At 35.1% G+C, this 22,421-nt stretch overlaps 1 protein-coding gene across 1 annotated transcript; it reads left to right on the top strand.

The window, feature by feature from the left end:
* Positions 1-1,660: 1,660 nt before the first annotated feature.
* LOC122607136 (nardilysin-like) lies at positions 1,661-16,777 on the top strand. Its single transcript, XM_043780057.1, has 19 exons — positions 1,661-2,040; positions 3,541-3,616; positions 4,048-4,094; positions 4,187-4,299; positions 5,833-5,906; positions 6,006-6,101; positions 6,247-6,366; positions 7,833-8,066; positions 8,903-9,051; positions 10,238-10,394; positions 11,528-11,680; positions 12,064-12,443; positions 12,819-12,968; positions 13,180-13,362; positions 13,981-14,184; positions 14,288-14,394; positions 15,118-15,271; positions 15,398-15,519; positions 16,275-16,777. The coding sequence occupies exons 1-19, from the start codon at positions 1,819-1,821 to the stop codon at positions 16,516-16,518; spliced, it is 2,985 nt and encodes a 994-aa protein (XP_043635992.1). The 5' UTR covers positions 1,661-1,818; the 3' UTR covers positions 16,519-16,777.
* The last annotated feature ends 5,644 nt before the right edge of the window (positions 16,778-22,421 follow it).

Below are 22,421 nucleotides of genomic sequence, written 5' to 3'. Positions count from 1 at the left end.
TTTAGGACCATGACCTAAGAACCTCCTTTGTGTAACAATTTGGTGGTCATCAAATAACTAAACATCAAAAAAGTTAATCTATAAAAGGATTAAATATTTCAATCCAAAAATCTGTCATAATCATTCAGATAGATAAGATGAGTGGAGAAAATCAAAAAGATTAATAACAATCAAATTAAAGAAAACGTACCTCATATAGAAGATAAATGAAAAAATTCAATTAAATTTTCATATAATGTCTCTATCTAAAAATTGATCATAACCAAAAAATTTAATAATAAATCAAAATAAAATACAAACCTGAAGTAATAATGTTTGACTCTTTCAATCCTAAAAAAACAAAAAAAATAGTAACAGATTAAATGAAAATTACTTAGATATGCAATTACATAGATTTCAATTGTTTTTGAGAAATTGTTTGGAAATTAAGACATAAAGAAGGACAGTAAAACAAATAAAACAATATGTTTCTCTTAACTAAAAATCACTTTGCATCATGAAAATCATTGTGCATCAATTGCTTCGTGAACTTTCGTGCATTAATTTAACCATAATCTAATATTTGAATTAGAACTCAATTTAATAAGATCTGGGTTTTTGGAGATTTTATATCCAAAGTGATATTGCATGGTCTCTTTGGCTGCCTACCGTAGCAGATTTGCATATAAAAATCGAAGTAAAACATAAAGGGTCGTTTAAAGAGGGACACTATAAGTTTGATCATTAACATTGACCTTTGAATTACTTTAGCATCCTTTGTACCATATGTTTTCTCATCTTTATTAACATCAATAAATAAACGATAAACTTTTCATATGCCCACCATTTAACATCAATAAATCTTTATACAACATCAATATCAAGAAAATTTAATATCATTGTAAAAAAGATGAGAATGTCAATTATAAAGACATAAAGAATTTACTACTCATGCAACATCTACTTGTAAATCATGGATTTAGAGTTATTTTTTTATATTTGTAAAGTGAGTTTCGATTTAGACATGTTGGGGGCAATTTTAACCAGATATTTTCTGGACCTCCAACCCCCTCCTCATGGAAAATTCCTTTGAAATGAGAACCCCAAGACTTGAACTTGAGACCTTGGGTAAACTCACCCCGGGACTCACATAGTGGATTTAGAAGATACCCATGGTCACTAGGGTTTAAACTAATGGTTATGGATTAAGAGTTATAACAATAATTATGAAGAGAGATTATTTTAGTTTTAGAGTTGTTCCATAACCTAACTTTTATCTATATTTCTATATAAAAATTATATACCTTCATGTTGAAAGTTTACAAAAAAATGAGACATACGAATTGACCAAACTACTATTAATGAATTAAATCACCACAAATTCTTAGTATTAAATTACACCATTAGTTTCTTATATTGTAAAATATTTTTACTACTCTTTTAAATCAAACACTTCTACATCAATTATCTACACCATTTGACGCTTGCCACTACTATCACCATCCGTTATCACCATCACACTATCGTTATCGCCGCCGTATTGTGCGGGTACCATGCTTGTATTATATAAGGATTCACTTCCTTAAGTAATAAATACAATTCGATTCCCTCACACTTCCTTGAATACAATACGTAGCGCTCAAGGCATTTTTTAGAAAATCTCCGAAATTTATACTCTTTTTCTAATTAAAAAAAAAAAAAACCATCGTCAACACAACGTAAAGTCGTGTCCGACTTTCCGCCAGTTTCAGTCAACGAACTTATTACACACACAAAAAAAAACAATCAAAACACTAATAAGTAATAACAACTACATCATTCTGCTGCATTTTTTCATCAATGGCAGTCGCCGATACTGCTACTACTAGTTTTTCCTCCGACGATATAGTCATAAAATCACCTAATGATAAACGATTATATAGATACATACAGCTTCCTAACGGCCTTTCTGCCTTACTTGTTCACGATCCCGATATTTACGCTGACCGAACTCACGGAAACGGTTTTGATGACGTGGCAGGGACTGAAGAGAAGCATAATGCAGCTGTTCCGACAAAAATGGTTTACATTTTACTTCATCTATGTGATTTTTTTTAATTTACTTCATCTATGTGATTTTTTTAACCTCCTATATGGCTATACATATGGCTATACGCAGCGCGGTGGCTCAATAGTACTATGAGACTAAGTGATCGTTTTAGGCACCCAAAATTCTAAGGCCTCAATATTTTGTATATTAGACTTAATCTTTGAATTTTTGACTAAATACTAATGAATTTTTACCTCAATATTTTTTTTTATTATTAGTAGTTCAATTACAAAAGTCGGAGCTACTTTTTTTTTTCTTTTTTTACTTTAATTTATATGATAATGAACTAGGCCCGAAAATAAATCTCGTTTGAGACCTCCAAAAACCTTAAGCCGCCACTGCCTATACGTGTTTTCTTATTGTTATTTTAACATTATACTATGTGATTTTTTTTTATTTTACCTCATAAATGTGATTTTTTAAATATTATTTTTACTTAATATTGTTGAAAGTGTATAGTTTAAATAAAATCTATGATTATATGTATTGAACTTTCGTTTACCATTTATTGCTATATGGATTTTGTATGTATGTGATGGGATATGTTTTTTTTTCCGAACATTAAGTCGGTATGCAACATCAGGGAAACCTCACCGTATAATGGTGAAGCCTTGCACGTACCCTAGACAACGAGATGTTGACCATGAGCTGTTACAAGTTTTCGGAGGAAAAACCCCAAGACTTGCCATCCTTAGGGATCGAACTCAAGACCTTGGGTAAAACCTGGGATGCCTCCGACCAGTTGAACTAGTTATCATTGGCTGATGGGATGTGTTAGAGGGGGTTACAATGTCTCATTTACAACATCCCCGATATATAACTAACTCATCAGTCATCACTATTCTTCACTATTCTGGACCCACAATACCCGAAACCCAACCTGAAACCGACCCAAATGGGTTAGGCTTGTGAAATTTCTACCCATGAACTCACTAACCTCATTATTTTCGAGTTAGGTTCGGTTTGACCCATTTGGTTAACAATTCGACCCGTCAACCCAATAATATTTTTAAGTTTATATAACTATTTTTAACACGTCGACCCACCAACCCATTTGATTGGCCAACCCGCCAATCCATGACCTATATGACTTGAAATCAACCCGCCAACCCATATGGCTTGTTTGACTTGAAGTCAAACCGCCAACCAAAACTTTTTCAAATTGGTGGGTTGGGTCAGGGTTGAAATTTCTGACCTGAAAAGTGGGTTCAGTTAACAGGATCGGCCAACCAGAACCCATTGACAACCTACCATAGTACCATGTAACCCAATAATAAATATATATAAAAAAAAGAGCAAAAGCATTTCAAATGAGTAGCCTCATGATTTGTCAATAATTGTCATGCTTAGATGCGTAATTTAGAATATTTAGAGTATAGCGATCCTTCGAGGCACTATATGTTGAAACTAAGTAATGGATGTGGTCCGACTTACATAACCTTGATTAGACTGTTATTGTTGTTGTTCTGAAGGCTGCTGCAGCAATGTGTGTAGGGATGGGCAGCTTTTGTGATCCTTTAGAGGCACAGGGTCTTGCACATTTTCTTGGTTTGTTCCTGTCCTCTACTCCTCTCATATACTTGTATCTCATATTTGTACTTCAGAGTGTTGGGCATATCTGTAAAGACATGTATTTGTTGGAAACTAGAATAATATTTAGATTGGGGTTTACCAGTGATATACTATCTTCTTAGTAGTGTCTTTTTCGGTTCATGATATCTGCAGCTGGTATTGTTTTTATTTCCTTTTACTTTACTCAATAGTTTGTTCTGCCAATGAGAAGTATACCCATATTTAAAACGGGGGATATTGGTTTGGTGTTGGAAGTACCAACGTGAAGCACAAAAACAATGGCTTAGAAAAACTTCTGACTTCTGAGTTCTGATTATTGCATCTACCCATATTAAGAGAGAATGTCGTTATGAAGAATACCTGATACCTTTTTATATTTGAAAAACTTATCACTTATTTCATTGCAGAACACATGCTCTTCATGGGGAGCGTTGAATTTCCAGATGAAAATGAGGTTTTTCTCGCTATCTACTATTTGGTTCATTGGTTGGTAACCTTTATACGAAGATACTTATTCTCTCTCTGTTTATCTCTTTCGTTTTCTAGTACGAGAGCTACTTGTCCAAGCATGGAGGCTCATCCAATGCTTACACAGATATGGAGAATACTTGCTACTATTTTGAAGTCAAACCAGAGTTTCTTAATGGTGCATTGAGAAGGTACCTGTATATCTTTCTATTTTTAACTAATCGTGGTGTCCACTCTTTGGCTGACTAATCCACAAGGTTTGCCACCACCACACAAACTCGAAACCGGTAAAGCTCTACCAAAGGGAGACTGGCATGGCAACACAAGGGTTGTCATTTACTGTCCATCTTTTTCAGTTATATTGCTTTACGAATGTGTGGTCATTGTCCATCTATGCATTTGGTTGATCTGATTTCACGTATACCTTATTATTGTATTCATGTTCTTTCGTGTTATGGGTGACAACAAAAAAATGAAAAAATCTATAAGAAGGGAAACTAACTATTATTGGTTACTATATGCATCAAATTCGATCACCAAATTGATCTTGTTTTGGTTCATGCCGCTGGATAATAAAGTCTTCATCATATGTTTGAGTGTTTGATCTATTTCAAAATAAAACCACATTCATTTGGTAGGGTGATGCTATTCATCTGGAATTCTGGTTAACACGACAGAGTTTCTTGTGGCAATGCTTATCCATTCTCTGTTTTTCCAAACTTGGAGGGACAGATTGTATTTGTACTAGAATACTAGTTAAACTAGATATGCCTTTTTAGACACTTAAAATGAGCTACTAGTTGTCTGCTCGTATTGAGATAGAGTTTAAATATTTTGATGATAATACAGTTTTGCATGTCGACACCAGATAAATGTAGAGGATTACATAGCTAGAGAAGTTTAATGATGAAGCCTTCAATTACACATGTTTTAGGATCTGATGTGTACAAAAACAAAGGAATCAAGTTCTAGTTCTTGATCTCTTTCATAAGGAAGACCTGATAGGCATTTGATAAACAGGAGTAATGCAAGTCATTTCTGTCTTATGTAATATGACTATATGAGCCACTTGTTCAATGCCATATTCATTTTTCCACTTGGGTTAGCTAACGATCTGATAAATAACATTGACCATCAGGAATTAACCGCTCGGGTTAGCTAATGATCTGATAAATAACATTTGGCAATTTGGCCATCCACTCTTGGTACTATAGATGCTTAACTGTGTTATTTGTACTTGTTCCTTGCTACTTTTCCACTATCTAACCTGAAGGCTACAGATTTAGGATGATTACGTAAATGTTTTGTTTGGTATCTGCTTCCTGTTAATTAATCGGACCAATGTCTTGATCTGCTTTAACCTATTGCTCTTAAATCACACCCAGACTGAAGCATAGACCCTTAGACGAACGTACATTGATTTTCTATGTTACCACCAATTTTGACGATAATTGCATACACATCTTAGTTCTTATTAGCTTTTTTCTCTAATATAGTGTGCAATTTTTTCTGTATTTGTTGGAGAAAACTGTATAAACATTACCCTACCCTCTCACATTTAGAAATGCATAGTCTTCTGAAGTCTAGAAACAAGGCTGCAACATATGAAGATGACGCGTGCTTATACTCTTCTTCTAGCTAAACATTATTTCTTGATTCCATGTTTGCACCGAAGTTATATATAAGTTAGAAATATAGTAAGACATCTCCTTTCAATTTCTCAGATTTTCACAGTTTTTTATCTCACCACTAGTGAAGGCCGAAGCAATGGAGCGAGAAGTACTGGCTGTAGATTCAGGTGTGTTCTTGTTACTTCTCTTTGATGATTCCAATCTTTAACCGATCATGGGAGTACTTATTGTGTATCCTTAACCTCTACATTACATCAAAACGGCAGAATTTAATCGGGTTTTGCAAAGTGATACTTGCCGACTTGAACAATTACAACGTCACACAGCAGCACCGGGTCATGCATTCAATAGATTTTCCTGGGGTAAACCTGAATAAGTCTATTTTCTTTATCTTATGCTTGACATCATTCTGGTTTTATTGTACAATTGGCTTAAACGCTCACCTTGTCATGTTCATTGCATATGCAATTTATTCATATCGATCTTTTCAATTTTTTTGTATTAAAGGGAACAAGAGAAGCCTTGTTGATGCAGTAGATAAAGGAATCAACTTACGGGATCAGATCTTTAAGTTGTACAATGAGTATTACCATGGCGGATTGATGAAGTTAGTTATCATCGGGGGAGGTAAAGTTCCCTGTTATGTTAATAGACAAATTTTAATTTATTTCAAATAGACCGTCTTAGCTTAACTAGCAATGCTGAGTTATAGGTTTATGTGTTATGGACTAGCTTAGGGCCTTTGATATATTATCGAACTTGAGAAAATTCGAACAAATAGTGTATGTTGTGCAATTCAGGCTAACTGTAAGAAGCTAAAGTTGACTAAATTGAAAAACATTTAATGCTGCAAAAAATTGGTTTGGTCTGTACTGAGGTCAAGTTGGTTATGCCAATGGAGAGCAAGACCATTTTAAAGGTAGTCTTGTTGAGGGTAATACAAGTTAACTGTGTGATTTGTCTTGGATGTGTTGATAATATATTTTTTTTAATTATATCTTCACTGTTGGTAGATGTACTTGCAATGTTACTTTAAAAACATATTTTGTTTGTTAATTGAGTGCAAGCTACATTTTCAACAATGTCAAGGCTTGCCTAAGAGATCTGTGTAGGTAGTAATGCATCAAGCCATAATATTGGTTTCATATCAATAACGGCTGCGCGTTTGGTAGCTATATATTTTCCGCTTTCGTATTCACTTACACTAAACCGTGTACGTGTATTTCTTCTTCTTTCTACACAATTACTCTTGTTATATAGGAATATAGGATAATCTTTTTAAAGGTCGATTTGGTAGTGCCGTAATGGTTGCATATGTGCAATATATGCAATTGGTTCCTACAAACCTTTGGTCTACCTGTGACTTACAATTGTTGGTGAATGGAATTAACATGTTTGCTGAGTTTTGTCAGGTGAGGTGCATTAAAGGGAACTGGAAATATTTATGAATGAGGTTTTTTGATTTTCCATCATTGTCCACCCAGCTGTAGTTTAATCTATGTTAGCTTTAGTTTAGTTTATGTCATCAGGCCCAGATATGCAGTTGACCATTTAGTGAGATTGAGTCTTCTGTTAATTACTAGTTACGTGTCTGTATAGTTTTCATAGTTAAGGAACTCTATATGTAGGATCACAATAGGCTGATTATTATGCTTAGTTTCGATAGTAGGAAGCAGATGATATATTATGGCGAGACAGTCTTCTATTATTACTAACAGGACAAGCTTAGGAGGTAATTGAAGTCCGATATGCTGGATGCATTAAGCTATGTGAAAATTATGGAACAAGGGTAATGATGAATCTAACACTAAGAACCAACCAAAAAATTAATAGGGATGGATTTTTCAATAGAACCTAGAACTTCCAAGACAGAATTGCACTAACTAATTGTAAACTTCTACCTTGAGGGTTGAGAACAACATGGAAAGTGGAAGTAATGTTACAAATAAGACTTCCTGAGAAAATAATCTTCATATTAAGCAACTCTATAAATATGTTACATGAGAGTGATATGTATCAATCAAGATAAACCCACAAAACACAATGAATAAACACAAACAAAGCCGATCATGAAGTTATCTTTTATGCTGCAGAAAGTCTTGATGTGCTGGAAAGTTGGGTTCTGGAGCTATTTAGCAAAGTCAAGGCCAGCAATTCATCAACATCAGAAGTCAGGTCAGCACTCCCTGTTTGGAGTGCAGGAAAAATTTATCGTTTGGAGGCTGTTAATGATGTCCATTTTCTCAAGCTATCATGGATATTGCCATGTCTTCGTAAAGACTATTTAATGAAACCAGAAAACTATCTGGCACATCTCATTGGGCATGGTAAGTTGTTTTTCTAACTTATTTAAATAGATATGTTTCCTTAAAATGTCTACTCTTTTCTCTAGCACCACATACATATATATGTTTACTGTTGCTAACTTGCTATGTAGTTAACTGAAAATGTCATCTTTTGTAATGTAATGTAACAAAACAGAAAATTGGAAAAAAAGCAGTGCCTTGAAAAATTAACGGAGTATTGTACTAATGTGTGCTGGGTTTTCTTAGGCTGTTTGCCATAATATGACCTTTGCTTTTTCTATATTTGTGAAGCGTCTTCTGAACATCGTTTAAGATAGAAAAAATTTACAGAATTTTTTTGGTAAAGCCTTGTCTAATAAGTGTTTTAAGTTTTCTTGATATTAGTAAATAGCCTGCCATGCATATGTGTGGCTTCAGAATTGTACTACTTTATTAGAAGTCCATATAACTGCAAATATTAAATTTTTTTGTATTAGTTCTGACTTCTGACTAATGGGAAAGTCTCATTGATATTCTCTATTAATGTGCAATGAGTTTTTTTTGGTATAGCCTTGGTTTATAAGCTTAACACATTATGTTAAGCTTAAGTGCATTACATATATACCTGTAATATATAGTTAGACTATGTGAAGATAATTGTGAGTTTTTGCTCACCAAAATTGCTTTAATGATATCATCACTGTTAAAGCTTACAGCTTCACGTCTTTCTCATTGCATTTATACCTTTTATAGACCATTTTTGCTTTTAAATAATATTTGTACTACTTGTGATGTTTTCATGTCTACCTAATATATTGCTAACACCTTGGGTTTGGAAAGATTCAATTGATTGACTTAGAGCAAACTTATGTGTGCAGAGGGCAGAGGAAGCCTGCTTTTCTTTTTGAAAGTTAAAGGGTGGGTTACCTATATATGGGCTGGTGTTGGTTTTGGTGGAATGAATCAATCTTCAATAGCATATGTTTTTAGCATGAAGATATACCTTACTGACTCTGGATTGGAAAAGGTAATATTACAATGTTACTTTAGTGTATGCTATATTGCTTTCTTCAGTTGTAGTTGACAAGTACGTGGTAGTGATGGTGTGACACCCTGCTTTCCATATTGCTAATACAATTGCCGTCATAGAAAGTTCCATTTACACTGTAAGTGTTAACCACCATTATACAAATTCTTTGCTTGCATGCACATCAGAAGCTACTTAAACATTGCAATAAAGGTATTATGCTTACAATTGATTATGCAACAATGAGCTAGTTAGCCAAGAAAAGCTAACTTAAAACGTAATGGAACCACAACTATGCTTTTACAGCTCACTCCAGTCTGTATACACTTGATACACTTCTTAAACATTAAGATATACCACAACCCATAGTTAGAATGCTTGATAATGATAATGTATCAATGTTGCTTCCTTCGGTAAACATGCTTCGATGCTGATTATTTCTTCCTTTAGTTTTAGATATGTTTCACACTTCTTTCTTCTCTCTTCAGAATGCACATGCCTTTTCTATTCATATGAACTTTCCAGATCTATTTTAATAGATAAATCTGCTTATTTAAGTCTGTTAAGTCAAGTGTGAGTAACTATTCTTCTTATATACTTAAGTAAAACAAACCTCCTTTTGTCCTATTATTATATTATTAGTCCCCAACATGGATGCTTTCATGTTTAGCCATACATCCCAACCAATTACCAAATGATCAAATGACACTAATCATGTCAAAGGAATTTTTTCCAGTATCTAATTGTATTGATGTGCCAAAACAGGAACTAGGGTGTTGAATCTGGCGTGTTTATTTCATTGGCAATGCTTGTTTTTACCTCAAATCTGTGCTTGTTACCCGTCCATTGGAAGTCAAAATCTGCGACAAAAATTGAGATATTTGTCTTGAAATCTGGTTAAAGTGTTGGGTGTGCTAATTGCTATGTATATGACTCCTTAATATACTAAGCATGATTTTGTTGCAAACACTCTTCAATTGATATCTTCTTCTCTAACAGGCTGCCTTAGAACCTAAGGGCATTTAGCCTAGCGGTATTTGGGTAGTCCATCAACCTAAAGGTTTTGGGTTCAACGTTCAAGTCTCGTCGGAGAAAATTGGAGTAAATATTAGATGGCTCAAATAAAATAAAATAATAAATAGCCTGCGTTTTGACATTTTTTAACTACGGAATTTCTATATTGCAGATATATGAGATAATTGGTTTTGTTTATCAATACCTTAAGTTACTGCAACAAGTTTCTCCTCAAGAATGGATATATCAAGAACTTAAGGATGTCGCTAATATGAATTTTACATTTGCTGAGGAGCAATCCCAGGATACGTATGCTATAGGGCTTTCAGGTATCTCCTTTGGTCATCTTTTGATATACTTTACTGGTATCTAACACCCCTGATCTTATTATTCGAGGGACTTCATTATTTGTTGAAGAAATTAATTACTTGGATTAATACTGAATGTTTGTTGCATTCAAAGGCTTAAATTTCTAATTGGGTCCTCTTTAAAGTTTTGTAGTGTCATCAAATTTATAAACTCATTGTTATTGAATTCTATCATTAAAGACAGCCGTATTGTAATAGACATTTTTTTCTACCACTTTTTTGGGTAAACGGTTCTTGGCCCCGTAAATATATTTTTTCTACCACTTGAACCATTGCTACATATGTCTAAATGAAGAACTTGTTTTTTTCAGTGCTTGTGAGATAGTTTTGGCTCGTCAGGCTCTAGTTTGTAGCATTTAGCTACGTGAATGGATAGCGTATACATAGTTGGGCTGAATCTGTTAGCTGAATATTAGCAGACCCGTTTCTCCCTCTTTTCACTCATTGTTATCATGGACCTTGACCTCGATTATATTGTGAATGACAATTTTGACTCTAGTTAAATCACATAGGATGCTTCCTTCGTTGCTCTCAAAAAGAATTTTGGCGGGGTTTGGTTTATAATCTTGGAATCACAATGGATATTGGTTAGTAAGCATGTGGACTAACCATGCGTTATGTTGTAATAATTCTATCTATTGACTAATGCTATTTATATTGTATTCAGTTTTTGCTTTAGCAGGTGGGTTTTGAATTCAAATTTTTCTTCACAATAAAGAGGGTGTGTGTGCACGCGTGTACACGCGAGTGTGTGTGAGAGTGCACCTTGAAAGAAATATAAAAATACTATCTGGTGGGATTTGAATCAATGGGTGCTGTTCCCTCTTTAAATTCCTAACCCACAGCCAAACTGATTCAACTATTATCAATCTCATTTCCTTAATCCTTTATCAAACAAACACACCCTTTACTTTGGGGAAAAAGAATATTCTCATCAATATACAGGGATCCTAAGTATCCTATGCATATTCTTGATACGATTTTTCTTATAGACTAGTCATTTAGAATCCTCAGTTTTGATGTTTTTTTTCATTCTCCTAGTTGTGTCGTTGCGATATGTATCAAATGACTAATAGATTTTTTCGATGTTCCAGAAAATCTGCTTTACTATCCACCTGAGCATACTATATATGGGAATTATGCACACGAGGTATGGGATGAAGAAATGGTCGAACATGTTTTGTCTTTCCTCACACCAGCCAACATGAGGACTGATTTAGTATCGAAGTCTTTCAATCTATCACAAGGTACTCACTGTGGTGACCTTTGCTAAATTCTCAGTTTTCAGATAATAATGTTATGTTATATTTCCCCATACCCATCGGGTACAGTTCTTGTTGTAATGTTATGTTATATTTCAATTGTGCATAGATGTTGGTATTTGTGTTGCCAGACGTCACGTAGGTTTCTTGAATGTATATTGAGCAAGTTAGATCTTGTTTTTGACAGTGACTTTAAAATTTTATTTGTTCTTGTTCGATACTGATTTCCATTGTTCTCTTAGTATGCAATTTTTTTTAGCAGTTGATTATCATTAACTATCATTTGCTACTTTCTGTGATCCAAGCTAACAAAACAAAATTTGTAGGATGTTATTAACTACATTGTGTAATTTTCTTTGTTCTTCCAGATGTCCAACGTGAGCCGTGGTTTGGATCACGGTATATAGAAGAAAATATATCTTCATCCCTTCTGGAATTATGGAAGGATCCTCCAGAAATAGATGTGTCATTGCATCTGCCTGCAAAGAATGAATTCATTCCCCAAAACTTTTCCATTCGTGCAAATAGTATTTCGTCTGATTCAATATTAGCAGCGCCTCCAAAATGTATACTTGATGATTCATTGATGAAGATTTGGCACAAGCTAGATACGACTTTTCGATTTCCACGGGCTAATACTTATTTTCGTGTTGCACTGAATGGTGCTTATCGTGGTTTAAAGAATATCCTGCTGACTTCGCTATTTCGTGATCTTCTGAAGGACAAGCTAAATGACATCATATATGAGGCAAGTCATTTTTGTTTACTTCTAGATTTCTCTCTTTCTAGGCTTTTAGCATTAGATAGGTGATAAAACTGGTAAGCATCAACTATGTGCAGTTTGTAGTGTAGTTATTCAATACCATCTCTAGGGACAAAACATCTACTTTAGGTTCTTGTTTAAATCAATTACATCACATGTATTGGGGTGATATATATGTTTTCCTGTACAACTACTTTCTGTTTTTTTTTTTTTTTTGGTTTCTAATCATAAACTTCTTTTTATTGATTGTTGCCCTCCTCGAAAAGACTTCCTGCTATAATTCTTTTGCTTCATTCGTGGTATTTTTTTGTATTTGGAACCTGGGGATTGTACATTATGACCTTATTTCTTTGTAAGCAGGCAAGTCTGGCTTCATTGGGAACTTGTATATCACTTTACTGGGACAACTTACATATAATGATCTACGGCTACAATGACAAGCTTCCCGTTCTTCTTTCCAAAATTTTGGAAACTATCCAATCATTTTTGCCGACCCATGATCGCTTTTTGGTATGTACACTTCTTAGCTTTCTTTTTAATGAATGAAAATGCTTGGAAGTTTATGGTTTACCTTCTCGCGTCCCATGTTAGAGGGTTGATTATTTATTGTATTTCACTGTACTTTATAAAGTTCTACTATTAGTTTATAATTTCATAGTTAAGCTAGCTGCAAATGTTATGCTTGTACTTTCTTGTTGGCTCATTGCTGGTAATTTGACAGGTAATCAAGGAAGATATGGAGAGAAGTTTCAGAAATGTCAACATGAACCCACAATGTCATTCATCATACTTGAGATGGCAAGTTCTTGGTCAGAGTTCTGTGGATGTTGATACAGAGCACGAATTGCTAAAAACCCTCTCCCTACCTGATTTACAGGCTTTTATCCCTGAGCTATTCACCCAGGTCCACAGTTACCCTTGTTAAGCATATATGTTGCTGTATCAGTTTTTCCTATACCCGTATGCTACCTGAACTTCAAATGACTACATGGTGTTTCGGACCTTGTGAAAGTGCATCTTTTTGTTGATAACATAAGAATACGTCTATGTCAAACTCTTAGTGTTCGTATTTTCATATTTGTCAAGAGCTGGCAATATGTAGGGCGGGTCTGGTAAGCAGTCAAATCAAGTAACTCTTAGGTGGGTTGAAACGGGTCGAGATGGTTACACTAGATGCGACTTTCGATTGTAGTTTTTGTTGTCTACAATGAACTAATGTGCCAAATTGTGGTGGTTGTTTTATTATCCCATATTTTCAATAAATTGAGGGGACTCTTGACTTGTTTGGCCCATAGACCCCCCCCCCCCCCCCCCCCAATTTCTCTCTTTATTTAAGCCATATTTCATTATTTTTTTAAAATAATTTTATCTGCTTTGTCCGATAAAGATAAAACTTAACCCGAATCCGAAAAGGTGGGACTTCCTGCTGTTTCTGAAACTTTTGATTTGGGAGACTCTCTTGCGGATTTTTTTTGTAAAGTTATAAATATTGCGATCTGATCTATACATATACCCTGTGCAGTTGTATATCGAGGGGCTTTGTCATGGAAATTTACTTGAAGAAGAAGCTGAAAACCTATCAAATATATTTAAAAAGTATTTCTCTGTACAACCACTTCCACCTGATATAAGACATAAAGAGAGCATTTTATGTCTTCCTTCTAGTGCAGATCTAGTTAGAGATGCCACGGTAAAAAATAAACTTGAAACGAACTCTGTGGTTGAGGTAATTTACTATTTTTTAATTGATCTTTCATGATTATTATTCTTATGGAAGCTGTCAACATCATATTTGGATGATTCTGAAATTTTAAAAATGTTATCTTCAGCTGTATTATCAGATTGAACCAGAAGCTGATTCGAACTTAGTCAAGTCAAAGGCGCTGCTTTATCTTTTCGAGCAAATCGTTGAAGAACCACTTTTCAATCAACTTAGGTATGATTAGTTCAGTTCTCAAATTGGATGGATGTTGTAGCACAGTATTTGGGTTTTGGTTTATGGTTTACATTAGATTTGGCAAATTCGATCCACTTGCGTATCAGAGGCTTCAGTTTTTCTTTTGGGGAGATGGGGGCTTGAATAGTTAAATTAAAAAAGTAAAAGACACAATGTGCTGAATGGGCTTGAAAGTCGTTAAAAGTGTACTTTCAATGCCTAATTTCCTATATGATTTTATTCCAAAAATTAGTCATTAATATTGTATATTAATTGTAACGATGGTTGGTGCCCGCACGTTGCGGCGGTTAAACGGTGATGATAATACAAAACAGTGGGGGAGGAATCGATATGCTGTGTGTAAATAGAAAGGAGAGAAAGAAGTGACTGTGTGTTAGATCTTGGTAGGGCGTTTGTCTGATTGTGTTTAGAGATATAGATATAGAGGTAATGTGTGAATTAGGGGTAATATGGGGATATTGAAAAGATTGCTGAATTTCCTAAAATAGGGAGTCCAATATGTTTTATAAGGGATTATAGATTTATTCGGCATGAAGGTGAATTATAATGTTTTTTTTGAAAATGGTACCCAAGTACCCAACAAGTGTTCTGGACCGGAACTGTCCAAATTTACAAGTTTTTCCAGGTTTTCCAACTCGCCTGTTACACTATCTCTGGCTTACGCCAACATGGCAGTGTGGTTGATTTATTTCTGTCTTGTAGGACGAAGGAGCAGCTTGGTTATGTTGTTAAATGTTACCCTTTGAATACATGCCGAATACTGGGATTCTGTTTTTGCGTTCAATCTTCTGAATATAGTCCAGCATATCTTCAAGGGAGAATTGATAATTTTATCAATGAATTGGAGTGTTTTTTGGTAAGCACACTCTTGTAATTATATTCTGTATTTAAAATTCAATATGTCATCGCTTTTCCCTCTAATGCATCCTTTGTGCATATAACTGACGGTTCAATGATCATGTTTTGTTCGCCGGTGTTGCAGAGTGAACTTGATGACAAGTCTTTTCAGAATTACAAAGGCGGGTTAATCATGAAGCTGCTTGAGAAAGATCCATCTCTCATTTCTGAAACAAATAGATACTGGAATGCAATCGTAAATCAGAGGTAAGCATTTGTGCATTCAATACAATAATCTTCTTGACAAGGTTGTGACTTGTGAGTCTTATAAAGTAAGGTAAATGTTGCGAATTGCAAGCAAGTGATGATCTGTCTGATAGTACATTCTATGTTTCTTTTTTCATTTCTGAAACCAGGTTTTGCCATTTAAAATTCTTTTTGGGAGATGCAACCCATGATGCTAATGCTTCTGATAATACCATATACTCGTATGACATTTGATCAACAACAGCACTCATTTTATAGGATCACTTGGGTGGAACTCATTGGTCAGGTCTAAATGGGTGCTTTTTTGGTCCGGGTCAAAATTTTATCCATATTTAAATGGGTTTTGTAAAATTAACTTGCTGAAAGTATGATTACGACGACTACAGGCTAACAATAATAATCTAACTTTTTTCAATGGATCGAATTGGGAGTTTCTATGCATTTGAATACACTTTAAATGACTTTCAACCGCTTGACCGGTTTTCTTTTTAGTTAAATCATTTATCTTAACCCATTTGACACATAAAAAAGGAAGCATTTTCCAAAATGGGTTGAAATTTTGAAAGTCAAGTCTCTTTAAACCAAAAGGGTCAAATGATAGTATTAGTGAAGTACAAAAACGATTCCTTGAGTACATGCTGAGTCTGCTTTTCACGGAGTTTTTAAACTTGATATATTACTAGAACATTAGAGATGGCGTGTGCCCCATTTTTGAAGGAAATATAACAAGATCCGGTTTTCATATATTCTGGCAGGGATGCGTTTAACTTATATGTAAAAATAGCAGAAGCAGTGAAGTGCCTTCAAAAAGCCGATATTATTGAGTGGTACAATACTTATCTGATGAAATCATCTCAAAAGTGTCGAAGGCTTGCAACTCGGATATGGGGCTGCAAAACCGACATTAACGAGTCCAAAACAGAATCCAGTTCTTTTCAGGTAATTGACGACCTTGCTGCTTTCAAGGCGTCATCCACATTCTACCCTTCATCTTGTTAACACATTTGCAAGCTGTTGTTATACAAGTAAACCACTGTGGGAGTTGCGAAGAGTGGATATCTTTATGGAAAAGCCATGATTCCAATCGTTTGTCTTCAAGTATTTGTTTTTCAGATATCACAAATGATATCTATAATTATGATAAACAACATCAAAGTTGAATTATGAACATCAACATATTGGATTTCTGTTTGGACTTTGAATTATATAAATGGTTAAAAAGTAACATGCGTTTCTAATGACAAGTTTTGCTTTCTAATTTTTATATGAAGCTATATAGATGCCTTTAAACATAATAAAAAACCAGTATGCCTGTTAATATGTAAGCATTTTTTGTTTGTATGTCTGTAAGAGATAAAACATAATTCATATGCACCCATTTGATTAATGAATTGGATCATAGAATAGGAATATAGGATAGATCAGGTGGAGGATCTAGATTTAGAGAATATCATATCTCCCCTCATTAAACAATACATATATCAAATAAACCTAAATCCATTTTAAAATATCATATATACCCACCTCATTACTAAAAATATCATTTATCTCCAAAATCACTATTTTTATTATCGTTAAATTACAAGAATCACTAATTATTATCCCTAAATCATCTAATGACCACAATACCCTTTTATTAGCGGCAAACATTGCCGCTAATTTTCATAACATATACACACATACTCAAAATCCCTAATCAAATCACCAATCAAAGTAGTTAAAAGGTAATACTCTCTTTTAAAATTTATTTTTTCTTCTAATGTTTTTTTCCATTATGTTTGAGTGATTGATAACTTCCTAAATTTCTCATTATGTGGTAAAAGATGCATTGATGTAATGTCTGTTGCGATAATTATTTATCATAATAATAACAATGATTATACTAGGAGATCGATGTTAAGGCTTAAAATGTTGAATTGCTATTAAACTAATAATGTTGAATGAATACCGATTATACATATACTTGGCTTTTTAGTTGCAGTCACATAGGGGGTTTCATGATCAAGCTAATAAGAAGCTTACATGTTTTGATATATTTTATTGTAGAAATTGTCATTTGTATGTATGGCTATGATAGAGAGAAATTGAATTGAGAGAAGAGATTTGTTAATTTGTGATTGATTTCATTATAAAATGGAAAATGATTATTTATACAAAAGGGGATCGGAATAACCGCCCTCAACAACCAGAATCAAATAGTTTCACAATACATCCCTGAACTATTACTATTGTCATGAACGACCCAAACTCTAATATTTCATATATCAATACCCCTCCCATTGAAAACATTTTTGTCCTCAAAAATGGAAGTCAGGGAAACGAATCTTCATGTCTTTCAGAAATTCCCAAGAAGCTTCTGCAATTGGCATACCTTCCCAATGAACAAGAATCTGCAATTCCATTTTGCCACTCCTTTTAGCAACTCGTTTATCTATGATTGCTCTTGGCTGCAACAAAAATCTTGGACTGGTAGGTAAAGGAGCAGTCAGGATTGGGGGACCATGGACTTTCTTTAACAGGGAAACATGAAAAGTGTGATGGATTTGAGCATCATTGGGCAAATCCAACTTGTAGGCAACCTGTCCAACCCTCTGCAACACCAGATAAGGACCAAAAAATTTGGGAGAAAGCTTCCTGTTGGTATGTGCCTTGAGAGATTGCTGTGCAAAAGGGTGTAACTTTACATACACCCAATCTCCAACTTCCAAAACTCTGTCACTTCTTCCTTTATCTGCAAACTGCTTCATTCTGTTCCTGGCAGCATATAAATTCTGTTTGAGCTTCATAATCATATTCTCTCTATCTCTATGTAATTCTTCCACAGCCACCATATTGGTATCACCAGGAATGTAGGGGATATGCAGATTTGGTTTAATGCCATAAAGTGCCTCATGAGGTGACATCTTGATAGTAGAATGCCAAGTGGTGTTATACCACCATTGAGCCAATGGCAGCCATTTGACCCATTCCATAGGAGCATCCATACACATGTTTCTCAAATAAGCTTCCAAACAACGATTCGATACCTCAGTTTGGCCAATTGTCTGAGGGTGATAGGCAGAAGACATTGCCAACTGAATTCCTTGCAGCCTCATGAACTCCTTCCAGAAATTACTCATAAAAATTGGATCCCTATCAGAAACTATTGTGACAGGATTACCATGAAGTTTAAACACATTGTCTAAGAATGATTTGGCAACAGTAGCAGCAGAATATGGATGGCTGAGCAACATAAAATGTCCAAATTTTGTCAATCTATCAACCACCACAAAAATGGTATCTTTGCCCTGCACCTTGGGTAATCCAGAAATGAAATCCATGGAAATATCACTGAAAATAGTTTGTGGGACTGGCAGTGGTTTTAAGAGACCTGGTGTAACCACAAGTTCATATTTGGCTCTCTGACAAGTCACACATTCTTTGATGAACTTTTTTACATCCTTATAGCACCCCTTCCAATAGAAAATGCTTTGAATTTTTGCTAGTGTTGGAGCTATACCAGAATGACCACCCATAGCAGAAGCATGAAAATGTGTCATGATATCTCTTCTTAATGAAACATCCTTCCCAATAACCAACTTATTTTTCCTTTTAAACAACCCATTTTGCCAAGATCTACTTGGAACTGCCTCACCTATTCCTAATTTCTGAATATCCTTATCATTTTGCCAAGAAGCTTTAATTTTGTCCATAAGAAGTGGATCTATAGAGCTAATACCCATCTGAAACAGGGTATATCCTTGCACCCTTGACAACCCATCAGCCACCATATTCTCTGCTCCCTTCTTGTAAATTATCTCAAAATCATAACCCATTAACTGAGACAACCATTTCTGTTGAAGTGGAGTGACAATATTTTGTTCCATCAAGTGTTTTAAACTTTGATGGTCAGTTTTAATGACAAAATGCTTGGTAGACTAGTAGTGGTGCCAATGTTTTACTGCCATGATGATCGCCAGTAATTCTTTTTCATAAACTGACCAACTTTGTTGTCTTGGAGATAATGCCTTGCTAATAAAAGCCAAAGGGTGATTATCTTGCATCAAAACTGCACCCATTCCCTTCCCAGAAGCATCAGTTTCTAAGACAAAAACCTTATCAAAATCTGGTAATTTCAATACAGGAGGTGTTGTTAAAGCTTGCTTAAGTTGCTCAAAAGCATTTTTGGCCATTTCATTCCATATAAAACTGTCTTTTCTTCAACAATTCAGTGAGGGGTTTTGCAAGAATGCCAAGGTTCTTAATAAACCTCCTATAGTAGCCAGCCAATCTCAAAAACCCTCTCAATTGCTTAAGATTAGTAGGTTGTGGCCAGTCTTTAATCACTTGAATTTTTGATGGATCAGTAGCTACTCCTTCCCTGCTGATCACATGGCCTAAATACTCAATTTGATCCCCAGCAAAAGCACATTTTGACCTCTTAGCTTTCAAAGTATTAGCTCTCATTAACTCCAGAACTTGTTGCAAATCTATGAGATGCTGCTCCCAAGTTGCACTATATACTAATATATTATCAAAAAATACTAAAGTGCATTTCCTTAACAAGGTTTTAAAAGTTGAATTCATCAAGGCTTGAAAGGTGGCTGGTGCATTAGTGAGACCAAAAGGAAGAACACTCAAAGTGTCCCTCATGTGTTTTGAAAGCAGTTTTGTAAATATCAGGCTCATACATTCTTACTTGATGATAACCAGACCTGAGATCTAATTATGAAAATATTGTAGCTCCTTGCAGTTCATCTAATAGCTCTTCTATCAAGGGAATAGGGTACACATCCTTAATTGTGGCCTCATTTAACCTTCTATAATCAACACACATCCTCCATGAGCCATCCTTCTTCTTCACTAAGACCACTGGAGCAGCAAAGGGACTATTGTTGTGTCTGATCACTCCAGAATCTAACAATTCTTGAGTCATTCCTTCAATTATATCCTTTTGAGCTCTAGGATACCTATAAGGCCTAAGATTCAAATCCACCTTTCCATCTTTCAATCTTATTCTATGATCACATTCCCTCTTAGGTGGTAATTCTTTTGGAACCTCAAAAATATCCTCAAAATTGGCTAACAATGCATCTAACTCCTCCTTATTCTTTTCTTGAATGTTTTTAAGCAATGGCTGGTACATTCTATGATCATCTGCAGAATTGTGCAGAGTGTACAATTCAGCTTGTACAATTCCTTCTTTTTCAGTTAACCAACTGCTCACCCTCTCCATAGAACACAAGCTTACTCCCTGATGATGTATTCCCTTTAACTCAAAATTCTAGTTTCCTATGGTGAATTTCATTGTCAACTGCTTAAAATTCCAAATGATATCATTTGGAGTGGACAACCATTGAACACCTAAAATTATATCATAATTGGGGAGATCTACCAGTAATAAATCAGTGGTATACCAGTCACCCTGCATCATCCAAGTGAAGGGACTGCACATGCCTATTGAAGCCATTGTATGACCATTGGCTATATTCACCTTGACACTTGGAATTTTTAACACTGGGCACCTTAATTTGTCACGTAAAGGTGTGTTCATGAAATTATGTGTTGATCCACTATCCACCAATATATGGAGCCTCCTAGTACCTACTGAACCAACAATTTGCATTGTGGAGTATGAAGGAATTCCCATGATGGCATTGAGTGATATGTGTGGCTCTCCTTGTACCAATAGTTGTTGTGGTTCCCTTGGGACCACCCCTGGCTCAGTCACATTAATCACCTCTTCCACAGTCTCAACATTACACACTTCATCTCCATCATCCTCTACTTCTACCACAAACAATTGCTTCTTACCCTTACAAACTCTATTGTGACCAGGAATGAACTTTTCATTACAGTAAAAACACTCTCCCCAAGCTCTTTTATCATCCAACAACCTATTTGTCACTCTAGTAGTAGGAACTAAGGCAGTAGAGGGTACAGAGTTTACTGGAGTAGCTAGCAGAGGTAATTTTGCAGCATTATTCAATGAATTATTATTCCTCATTCCTCCACCCTTAAAACCAGAACTACTAGCATATGAATAAGACCTAGGCATGGATTTATTACTGTAATTCTGCAATTTAGCTAAGGTGTATGCATCCTTAAGAGATTTCGGTTTAAACATACGGATTGGACATTTAATCTCTGGTTTCAACCCTTCAATGAAGATACTAACAATATATTCCTCAAGAAGACTAACCTTAGTGAGTAATGCATCAAATTCATCACAATAATCATCTAATTCACCAGTTTAAGTGAGAGCCTTTAGAGATCCCATAGCATCTTCCATCATAGAAGTGGAAAACCTAGCAGTGATGGATCTAGAGTAATCCTCCCACCTTATCTCCTCCATAGCCTTCTGTATTGAATTCATAGAAGCTAGATGCCATTGCAATGCTCTGCCGTCCATATGTATGGCTGCGTATCGGACTTTGCGAGTTTCGATTGTATCATCAATATTAAAGAAGTGAGCACACTTATACAACCGCTGATCGACGTCATCGCCATTAAATCGAGGAAAATCTATCTTTGTGAGCTTATTATTACTGGTTGTTGCTTCTCCGTTATTAGGAATGGCTAGGGTTTGGTGATTTTGAATTTCGTCTAATCGCTTGGCCATATCATCCATGGGAGCTCGCATACTGATCATTGATTCCATAGTTGAAGCCGTATCCTTCTGATTTTGCGCGAATTCCTTCTGAAACCTCTCAAAATCCTGAGTTCTAGTTTCCGACGCCATGATTTTAGGAGAAGAGAATCAATGACGACGAAAATTGAATCGGAATTTCAATCGGAAGTTACTGGCTCTGATACCAATTTGATAGAGAGAAATTGAATTGAGAGAAGAGATTTGTTAATTTGTGATTGATTTCGTTATAAAATGGAAAAATGATTATTTATACAAAAGGGGATCGGAATAA

The sequence above is a fragment of the Erigeron canadensis genome, chromosome 7 (assembly GCF_010389155.1).
Source record: "Erigeron canadensis isolate Cc75 chromosome 7, C_canadensis_v1, whole genome shotgun sequence".
Classification (NCBI taxonomy): Eukaryota; Viridiplantae; Streptophyta; class Magnoliopsida; order Asterales; family Asteraceae; genus Erigeron; species Erigeron canadensis.
This window is presented reverse-complemented; position numbering and strand designations above follow the sequence as displayed.

Bases quoted from the DNA above. Each gene is read 5' to 3' on its own strand.
- LOC122607136 (XM_043780057.1), top strand. From the start codon at position 1,819: ATGGCAGTCGCCGATACTGCTACTACTAGTTTTTCCTCCGACGATATA. The intron at 6,102-6,246 runs GTAAACCTGAAT...TTTGTATTAAAG, and splicing joins ATTCAATAGATTTTCCTGGG to GGAACAAGAGAAGCCTTGTT. The intron at 14,395-15,117 runs GTATGATTAGTT...TCTGTCTTGTAG, and splicing joins CCACTTTTCAATCAACTTAG to GACGAAGGAGCAGCTTGGTT.